General features: G+C 35.0%; 1 protein-coding gene across 4 annotated transcripts in view; it reads right to left on the reverse strand.

The window, feature by feature from the left end:
• Positions 1 to 3052: 3052 nt before the first annotated feature.
• Positions 3053 to 11373, reverse strand: part of LOC111612611 (ras-related protein Rap-1b-like protein) — a 19063-nt gene continuing 10742 nt past the window's right edge. For 2 of the 4 annotated variants that reach the window (XM_023353845.1, XM_023353844.1), the window contains 2 exons: positions 7136 to 7187; positions 3053 to 3953 (listed from right to left, as the gene is read on the reverse strand). In XM_023353845.1, coding sequence (XP_023209613.1) covers positions 3215 to 3898 — 684 coding nt within the window. In that variant the 5' untranslated portion in view covers positions 3899 to 3953; positions 7136 to 7187 and the 3' untranslated portion in view covers positions 3053 to 3214. Of the gene's footprint in view, positions 3954 to 4157; positions 4787 to 7135; positions 7188 to 11373 lie in introns of those variants that run through there. The other 2 variants (XM_023353846.1, XM_023353843.1) reach the window with 2 other exon arrangements.

The raw sequence follows: 11373 nt of genomic DNA on the forward strand, positions 1-11373 counted from the left end.
GCAACCTCCGGTGTTTTTCTCAGCAGTTTGCTTGCCTGATTGTAAAGGTTGTCTCTTAAGTAACAGAGGTAAGGTTAAAAGTCACACAGCCTTGCAAATTACCCCCACCTGCGTTGTTTATTTGTAAACAGGAGGAAAAACAAAGAGAGCGTCGCTCGGTTTATTGGCCTCAAGGGGTAGTGAGGCGAACGACCGTTGTTCGGAAAGTAATTAATATTTTTATAATAAATAAATATTTTATTGAATTATATATTGACCATTTTGGTCAAATACTGTTGTTGCCGTTTCTGGTAGTAGCATGATTTCACATTCATAAAAGTTTTGATCGTTGCTTACAAAAAACTGATCTAAGTGATTTTTGACATTGTGATTTCAAGTAAATGTCTTACAGTTAAAAAAAATTTGTATAGACCGGAACAAGTAATAATCTGAGTGTGCTCAATCTGTCGAATATGGTTGGTGTGAAAACACGTCCATCTAAGTTATAAGTTTCTGACCAGTTACCAAACTTGTGTGAAATTTGACATTATCGTGGTAAAAGACTACACCTGTTTTGTCGATCAATTCTGGCCGCCTTTTCTGTTTGATGATATTACTCAATTTGTTTACTCGATGGCAGTACACTTTCGAATCAATTGTTAAATTGTCTAGTAAAACCTCCAAAAGACAAAAAAATTTCTTAAAATTTCACCAAAGAGAGCATCTTTCTTTAAGAACATGTGGAACCCATATATCAAGCTTTGAAACTAAACTAATTTGTTTCAAGTAATCATAAACGGTTCAATTTGACAAATTTAATCTCTTAGTGATTTCACGTGTTGTTATTCGGCAGTTTGCTTCAATCAGTACTTTTATTTTGTTTTCATTGGCTTTAATTGGCCATCTATAACGTGGTGCATCTTCAATACTGAAATTGCCAGAACGAAATTTTGTAAACCCGTTTTGGCACTGTCGTTCTGTCAACACATCTCCACCATACATGTCACACGATTTTTTTCTCGCTTGAACGGCATTTTTATTTATTTATTTTTTTGTAATAAAAAAGCAAAATATGCCGAAAATGCTGCTTTCGATCTTCCATATTTGATGGGACACAAAAAATAAACAATTGCACAAAATCAAACAAAACTTTTTTACAAATAAGCCTTAAAATGCTAGCTGTCAAAATATGTAATAATAATACAGTTTAGAATGAAAATGGCGGGAAAAGTACGACTAATCCGTCTAGTGGTAAAAAAAAACGAAATTACTTTCCGAACAACCTAATATTAAAGAGAAAAAGTAAGGAAAATGTAAACAAGAGCAGACGCGATTGTGAACTTGACTCGGCGGAGGACCGCAAACGTCTTGGTAAGCTTCAGATAGAAAGAAGAATTATGATTGGTCGGAAGTTTTCCGCCAAACAAGCCCTTAAATAACGGGACAACGGAGAGAGGCGCAGAACAGGGCAAGAAACTGGACATGGTAGTCTCCAACACTTGGACAGCCCGCAGAGCTTAGAGAGAGAGTCTCTCCTCTTAAAGAATCCTCTGGGACGGGTAGTGTAGAGAAGGGAAAGGACCATGCAGTTGAGTCGACTCCATCAGGCGACTAGGCCTCCCCAGAACGGAGTAATCCCGTAAGAGGATAACCTATTGTTTAATGTACTACGTGACATCATCTTGCATATACAATGTTGCTAACTCGTGTAATATATATTTTGACTTGTAAATAAACTGTAAATAGTGTATAATTTGAGTGTGGAGGTGTGCTTTTCTACGAACCAAGTCAAGAACTTTACTCGAGTCAGGTAACCGTAAGGATCTTCACTGACGCTGTAGTCAATGGGAGCAGCTTAGTAGATCTTCACTCTGACGATATCCGTTTAACACGAAGTGAACACATTCGCACTTCGTGTTTAATTTTCTCGCTGGTATCTTAGGTGTTTGTAGTGTTCATTTTTATATAATAATCATCAGTTCATATCAGTGTGCATGCTCACCTGCGCGGCACATAAATTTACGTGCGCGGCAACAATTTGAGCAGTGCGCGGCCGCGCAGCTTAGAGGGAACTTTGGTTAGAATTAATTACAGTAACGCGACACGCGAGCGATCTGTCGGGGAGATGCATCCCAGGAAGACTTTTATGGGAAGCTGAGACCTGTTTCGGTGGTTTACTAACGTGAAGAAAACCCGGAAAACTCCACATGGCCGGCCCGTTGGCTTTCCCCAAACCCACGATTAACTAATTACCAGAGTTCGGTAGTTTTATGCACTCGGCTACTGGAGGGTGCTTATTAGAATTAAGAAAGTACTGTTCAGAAATTAAAAAAACCCGAGTCGTTGGATGTGGAAAATTAAATACATAGACTTACTATACACTTTTTACAGGGTAACACTTTCTATTCCATTCAGGCAAGTGCTATACTCTACCTGTCTCAGTAAGCGCGAAATAGACCCGCTATATCATTGTCGAATCAGCAAATCGAATATAGATAAAAAAAATTAATTGATTTACGGAAATCCAGATATTTTGAGATGGGGTGTACCACATTATCTAAGTTAGAAGTAGGTAAACGTAACTGCCATCTTTCGTAGTAATTGATGGAACGGCTTTAGGAGTGTATAGCGAACAAATAAACATCCTCATTTATATATATAGATTTCCTCGTCGTCATGTAATTATTTTCATATACTGTACTGTATACACGAGATATAAGAAAGCTAGAATGGAGCAATCTAGCTCGAATGTATGTCTTAAAGTAAGCATCTCATGCAGTCTAACACACCAGATCTGGTGGCGGGTTTGCTTCTACCGACGAGTTGGTCGCGTAAAGTTTTCCGGATTTTCGCGTGCCTAATACGTAAACGGACCAATTTCTCGTAAAAAGTACCCCTTGATAGATCGCCCACGTGTTAGGGGGCTTTATCTCATAAAACCAAGTGTACATGTTTGTAGCGCGTGTTCTTTAGCACTCTTCAGAAAAGAGAAAATAGCTTTTATTTTTCTTTCTTTAATTTATTTTATAATTAAAACGAAGCACAATAAAACTGCTTTTTATACATTCTCACTTTATATCTTTATTTATCTATTTATAATTTAATGCCAGCATATAATTTACTATAAATAGAATAGATAAACACATCTTTTCAATTTTTTTTATATATACACAACTTCACATCTCGGATTTGTCTTATAGAATTTAAAATGCCAATTTTAAATACAATGAAACAATTAAGAAACGTTGCAACCGATCTTGTTGACGAAACATTTCTGCTTTCCGGAACTGATTGCATAATCAGGGAAGGAAGTCCTCCTCTTTTTATTGGACGAACATAGATTGTAGGGTATGTTGGCCTGTACCAATAGTTCTTTAAATACCTCGAATACGTTCACATTATTTTTGGCAGAAGATTCCAAGAAAGCATTCTCCCAATCCATTCTGATGACGGTTTCTGCCACCTCTCGTTTCACCACTCTTCCGTCTTCCAAATCGCACTTGTTGCCCACTACTAAAATGGGCACGTTACTCTTCCTTCTGTCCAAGATCTTTTCGCGTAGGGTTCGTACCTCTTCGAATGTGTCGCTGTCGTCGATGGAGTACACCAGTACGAAAGCATCCCCCGTGGATATGGCCAGATCTCTCATGGCAGGGAATTCGTAGCTTCCGCTCGTGTCCAGGATGTCCAGAACTAAACCGTAATTGCCCAGATTATATTCTTCTCTATACACGTCCTCTACTGTTGGTTTGTGTTCGGAATTAAATTCGTCGTATAGAAATCTCTTTACTATAGACGTCTTTCCTACCTTAGCAGCCCCCATGATTACCAATCTGTACTGGCCCCTGATTTGCTGTTGGGTCCAAGCGTCCGCTGCCACCGGTTCCACTGTCGTAATTGAATATCCTGAACTGGGCATTTCCTTAGTTGTTGTGAGCCTTAGAAGAAAACTCTGTTCTCATCTGCTGACGAATCTGCAACGGGTGAAAAGTTAGTTTAGGTGGGTATTTCTAAAATTATTAATAAATGGTCAAAGACGGGTGGGCAAGCAGTTTATATATATGCGGATCTTCTCCACTGTAACGCGAGAGAAACAATCAAGCGCACAAATTCTATAACACGCGTGGCCCAATTTACCAGACTATCAATAAAAATACGGGTTAATGATTACAAATTACCATTTCCCATGGATGTTCGTGATATGTTAATAGGGCGCGCACGCAACAATCGGGAGCAAAGTTATAACAACAATCTCGTCTAACAATCGGAAAACACGGGTATAAGTTAATGTTAATTAAAATTGTGATTTAATAAACTTAAAAATAGAGATAGAGTATTAGAAAGTTTTCAATATCTAGAATTAACAGAAGAGTTATTGATTAATGTGCGAGGTACTCTTTGATTCTACATTAAAATTATTCAGAAAAATAAATAAATCTTCTCTTTTTGTGCAAGAGAGGGACTTAACAAGTAAAATTCTAGAAGCGTATAGATAGTTTAAGTGTTGAACAATTATTATTTATAGCAGAAGGGAAAGTTCTTACACTAGCAATATAAACAGAGCAGACTTACCAGACAATTGTGAGTCCCCGAGATAGATTCGGAGCAGTCGAGCGTTTTCCTGTATATAAGCTGAAATGTCACGTGCTGCAGCGCGCGCATATTATTTGTTATCGTGTTACACCGCTCACGTGGACTTTCGAGACCAGATGACAGTCCCAGTATTCGTTAGGTAACGTAAGAGAAGCGATCTATTTCTGCTCGAATATACTTACGAAATTCGAACCGAACTGTGAAAATTTTAAGAATTTCGACCCCCCTCTGCTCACCTGTCTATAGAAATAGATTTTTACTTCCCACATTTTTATTAGCTAAGTCGTTAGACAAAGAAACTCGATGTTATCTTTAGTAACGCGTGCTGTTGCAGTTAATTGTTTATCTGTGTTGTTTTTCTTATATTTATAGAAATGTAGTTAGGGCACGGGGAATTATTTTGTGCATTGTCACTTCATATTTTCTATAACTTCGGCACTGTAAAGTTTAAGATATATCCTACAGAAGAGATAACAAGGGAAGATACTCCATGTACAAAAATATAGTAACTACTTCCTTACAGTTACCCTAATTTACGTAGGGATTTTCTCAATGCAAAATATAGTTTAAGGTAAATAAACAAGATAGTGTTGGGTAAGTATAAAACGTGGTATAGGTAAAAGTTCAGATAATATTGGGCAAATGCACAAGATAATGCTTATACAAAATAGTATTGGATAAATATTCAAGTTAATGTCTGCTAAATTTGTAAGTTAGCATCAGGTAAGTATATAAGATATTATCTTTTATATATAGGCCTAATATTTTCTAACGATTTTCAAATAATAACGAAGAATATATAAACTGCATATCTATTATACAGTATAAATACATTAAAATACGACGAACACAATTTGTACAGTATACAGACATTCGAACCTATAGTCTTTTTTTTGCCGAAAAAGTATCCTTATTTCTACTAATTTAAACTTTTATTTCTGCGTTTTAATGAAATTATAGCATTTAATTATCCGTAAAAAATTCTTACAACAGTAAAAACACAGCGATGTGGAAACAATATTATTGTTACTATAGGAGTAAATCCTTTCTGAGTTAATGCAGATGCTCATCGAATGTTAATAAACCCGGAAAGTGTGGATTTCTTAAGAACCCCGGGCAGAGGGAGACCTTGAAGGTTAGTGGATTTGTATCGATCGAGAAAACACCCGTCCACGTGACGCAGATTTCACGTGAGGATAACAGAAAAGAAAGGATTTTCTCTAACAAAACAGTAATACCCCGCTGCGCTTTATCTTCCCACGGACGACCTTTCCAATTCTCATTCATGTTTATCCATCAAGGACGTTTCTCTCGTCTGAAAGTAACTAACAAATAAAAAAAAAACAAATACTCCATTTTACATTCTGTCTTAATTACGCTTCCGGAGATTTCCCTAATTTCTTAAAAATTCCCTATCCGATTTAACAACAAGTAAATTTGACGGGGGATTTCATGCAGTTACGCGTATTCTGTTACGAAACGTAGCTTGTACCGTGCCTTTTATCATCGAGATTTTCATAAAAGTTGATTTTTTTTTTACAGAGCAACCTTTAGTTTTTTGTAGAAGAATTCAATTTTCTGTAATAGTAAAACAAGAAAATTCTACAATTTTGAATTTTCTAGACCTTACAAAGTAATTTAATTGCTCTTGATTAATTTTGTAATTACAAATGTATTTTGTGTTACCAAACATAAACAATTTCTATATTTATTATATTCTTTCTAATCTTTTGTTGTTAATATGACGTCTTCGTCGCCTTTATTTTTTATTTGTAGGGTAATAATAGTTTTTTCACATCATATAAGAGTCTAAAAATACAATAACCGATATATGTAATAAAATTAAATTGTAGTTTGTTTGTCTGCAACTCACTATATAACGTCTGGATGCTAAAAAAAGACTACAGGTATATTTAGTACGGGGGCTACGGATGAGTTTTACTCGTTAATAATTGATTAGCTTAATTATTTATGAGTTATAAGAGGAACGACAATGTATAATTGTTCTAGATATAATTACAGAATAGGCACGTCACCGTTTAAAAATCTATATTAATTAATAATTTAATTGTAATTATAATGAGTTATATGGTATACCTGAAGATCTTTTAAAGGGTCATTAAAGAATACCCGTTTCTTTAATGGCCCTTTAAAAGAATCTCAACATGACTTTAAAGCCGGCGCACTTGTCGGTATACCTGAACGTGTGGATGAAAAAAGAACTGCTAGTACTACCATCCACACGTTGAGGTATACCGGTTCTTGTATACCTAATTACTTTATCCATTAATTAATTATATTATAAAATCCTCATTGTTTCTGATTTCTGACAAACCCGGGCCAAAGTTTGACAAGTCCTGCACAGTACCAACAAATACTTAATAGTCATTAGGTTACAAACAAGTAACTTAATGACCTTTAAGTTAGTGGTAGAAGCCTGCCACTAACTTGAAAGGTAAAAGGTGATAAAATTCCTTACTCGAATACTTTTAATGTTCATAAACACGTCCTTAATCTCTAAAATGAAATTATAAATAGATTTCAAAAGAGATTTATTATTTACCTTTGTAGTAAACAAACACATTAATAACTTCGAAGCGATTTTAATTACTTTTCTGGAAAAAAAGAAAATGTAAACGTAGATTGATTTTAAAAAATAACTCATTAACAGTTATTTAAAAGAAACGAACAATTATTTATTGTGATATGCCGGGCTATAATTTTTAATTTAATTAATTTAAAATATATGCTCTCGATCGCAAATTAGTAGTGTTTTCCCATGTACAGTACATTATACTTTTCCTTTAACAAATAGAGTCGTGCCGGTCATCTATCTAACTCCGTTCTCGAGATTAGGGAAGGACAGACAACCGGATGGACGATAGTAAACATTTATAGGTCTAGAATCTTTTTCGAATTGCAGCCCGATTATTTGTTAGAAGTAAATACAAGTCGATCCCCCTTATAACACTATTGATTATTTCATTTTATATGAATTCCATGTTGTACGAGTCACTTAGATTTTACAAACACGTGAGCCGTTCACAGCCCGGCACACGTATTTGTAAAATCTAAGTGACTCGTACAACATGGAATTCATATAAAACGGAATAATCAACAGTGTTATAGGGGGTCGACTGTACATAAATAAACGGTGGCAAAAACATGTTTACAAAATTTTACTTCATTATAAATTAACGAGGTTTTATTGTTTTGTAAATTACTAAATTGTTTCGTTAAAATTCACGATGGAAATTGTTTTTATGTTTTTTAAGCTTTTATGTTTAATTAATGACTTCGATTGTTAAATGTAAACGAAGGGAATTGCCTTTCGAAATTCTCCGGTGGATAATTTGTCCCCAACCCAGCAAAATGTTACGTTTTAGGCACAAGAATTTCGAATTTTTCTAATAAAAATAAAATATTTAGTTTTTATTTGTTACATTTAACGAATCCGGGATGATCGTTATAACGAAAATCATTGTTTCGTGGAGTTTGCCGGGTTCTTTTCACGTGTCTAACACTTAAATAGAGGAGAGTTCCCGTAGAAATTCGTGTGTAAATGTAAAAAAATGGCAACAATTAGTAATACTTTGCAAATTTTTTCAGTTTTTCTACGAAATTTCTACACAATTAATCGGTAAATTATTATTAGCCTACATGTCTGTAGCTCATTCGACATATTTGTCCTTTATCCTGTCATAAAATTACGGTAATAATTTATGTACACGCTGATACCGTACGTGAATAATACATGGTAATAAAAGAGGACTAATAACGCCCACGGAGTGACATTACCAATCTCCTCATGCAATCTCGACGGTACAAGAAACTTGTACAAATGTAAATTTTATACGTAATTTAGTGCCGAGCCCGATAATTTTATCGTAATGTTGTATAACGTATTGTGCCCGGGCTTTATCATAAGGCACCCAGCAGAGCTATTTGGAGCCTCCAGAAAAGTAATTGTCCCGGACCTTTCTAGTGGTATATTAATATACCCGGATTTTTTTTTTTCATTTTTGGTTCCTTTTATTCTAAGGTACTAAGAGGGGCTTTTTGTGGCCGGTCGTTGGTTCGGTCAGGCTCACAATTAGGGTGGTGAGTGGCCCAGTATATCCTGGACGGACTACCCATGAAAAATTCCAGATTCGAACCCTGATTTCCCCAAATGTATTTGTAAATACATACAAATATAACTAACCTGCGTTATACCTGTATATTTTAATCTTAATCTCACTAATATACCTAGCTTAAAGCCTGATTAATTATTTAAAAACAAAAAATAAAAAGATCGTTACGATGGCCTATCCCAAATAGAGTGGATAAAACCATTGAACGTTAGTTGGTGGCGGGTTCGCGCGTGATCGACGGGCACGTGACCAGCAGGTCGGCCGCGTGGTGTTCTCCGTATTTTCTTCGCGTGTCTAACACCTAAATAGGGGTCAGTTTCCCCATAGAAAAAGCTCTTCCCAGGTGGTATCCATCCCTTCTTGGCATATCGCCTACGTAGCGTTTTGCCATCCGTTCTGTCAATATCCTCGATTTTAGATGATTTAGATCTGGGTGTGAATATTTATACATTTTTACTAGAAAATAATTAATTAAATATAATTGTAAACAAGTCATTACATGATCTACATAAAAGTTCGTATTTTATTCACGATTATTGTACCGTATACGAAATGAGGCACGCGTATAAATAACCTTTACGTGTTTATTTGTGTTAAATATTTTTGCCGATGAATAAATGCTAAATTTTTAATAATGTTGTAAGTATTGTTTGCTATAGAATAGGGTGGTCCAAAAGTCGATTAACCGTTTTAAGCTGTTCTAACACGGCGTTACGAATTTACGTCTTTTAGTTGTTAACTGACTTACGAGCCATCCCGTATAGGGTATCTATATAAAGATGTTTTTTTAGTTACAGTTAACCGGTGACACACGTGAAAGCAGCCGGCACGTGTTCGAAGTTTTTATATCGATTTTTAAAGAGAACTCGTATATAATGCACGCCGCTACAGATGAGTATGGAAGAAAATACGGCTAGATTAGGAGATGGATATAAATCGTAACGAGGGGTAGGGAATTCCCCTAAAAGTGTTAACAATATATTATTCGGAAGCAAAAATTACGCTTCTAATACAGTGCAGATATCCCTCCACAGCATATATGGGGCGTCGTACGCGGGGATTATTTGCTCCTCGCAAATAGTAAAATGAGGAGGAACAAATGCTGCCGAGAGGTCAAAGTTCCAGGATCTTCACCTCTAAAAAGATGGACGTGGCAAAGGCGTATAAAAAATTAATCCAGGTGCAGATCCACCAAAGATTGCCTCGGTAATTGTGTATTGATTTATGAATGCAACACGGGTCAACATCCGACGTTAAGAATCGTAATTAAAATGTATTTAGAAGTGTATAAACGAGTCGTGCTTCAGAAGGAAACGATAAACAAGGTAATCTCCTGTCAAAGAATAAAGTGATTGAAGGAAATACTTTAAGAATAGAAAATAAAATATAAGTGTTAATTAATTCCTCCGTGTTAATTCGACGACAATTTTATTTTTATCCTCGTCCTCTTTATCCCGGGATGACAAACGTACAATATTTTTCTATATTTAAAGATAATAAATATATGTTTTTCTTAGCATAAGGTTGCCGTTGAGAACAAATCACACAAGAACACTTTTTAGTGGAAAAAGGTCTGTTTTCAACGGCAACCTTATGCTAAGAAAATACATATAATAAAGAGAACAGCAAGCAATCAAGATCTATAATACTGTATTATAATTTGCCTTACTGTCCTTATTTAATTTCTTATTATATGTTTGTCAACGCGGACATTAATTATTAGCAAGACAATTATACAGTACTGGTGTTAAGATTTTTTCACAAGAATTTAGGAAAAAGTTCTTAAAGAAAACAGACTTTCTTTATCAAGCTACCTATACACATACAATGGTTAACATCTGTGTTTCAGACTATAATGCCCCTCAAATTATAATAATACAATATTATTTAATAATTCAGCAGCCGATATTCTGGTGAGTGAGAATACGCAAGGTGAGGAACTGTCAAAAGAAATAGGAAGAATCAAGACAGAGTGTCTAGTACCTGAAAACTTGTAAAAAAGAACAAATAAGACTACCAACATTAAGCTTACTTGTGAGTATAAGTAAAAATCTACAAAAATATGATGTAAAGAAGATAAATAATCTAATTCTGTCATCTAATATTAAGTTTAAAAACTACAAATTAAAGAAACTACTAAAGAAAAAGAAGAAAGAAAACATAGAAATAAAACACATAGGTAAGTGTTTCAAAGATAAGTATAAGAAACTAACCAGATAGAGAGGAATGGAGAAATAATTAATCTAAATATATAAAATTGCTTGTCCTGACTGACTGAATGACTAACTGATTCATCATCGCCCAGAGCAAACCGCTGAACCTAAAGAGGTGAAATTTGGAACACAGTTAGGGTCATGAAAACGCACACTAAGAAGGGATTTTTCGAAATTCCCTCGCGGGGGGAGAGAGGGAGAGCATTAAGGCTTAACCGGAAAAACGGCTTCTACTGTACTATTTTAGATGCGATTTTTTGTTATGTTTAGTCTTCATTAAGTACTTAAGTGTATTAAATTAATAACATTTCAGACATTGTTATAAATATTTTTATATATTTCGATTTTTTAACCAAATGTTCGAACCTTTTTAAATTCGAATTTGTTATTGCATATTAGTTCGATTATAGAACGATTGTAAACGTTCCAGAAAATTGATCAAATTGAAAATAGTT

The sequence above is a fragment of the Centruroides sculpturatus genome, unplaced genomic scaffold, assembly GCF_000671375.1.
Source record: "Centruroides sculpturatus isolate CEXI.00-Female unplaced genomic scaffold, Cexi_2.0 scaffold1736, whole genome shotgun sequence".
Classification (NCBI taxonomy): Eukaryota; Metazoa; Arthropoda; class Arachnida; order Scorpiones; family Buthidae; genus Centruroides; species Centruroides sculpturatus.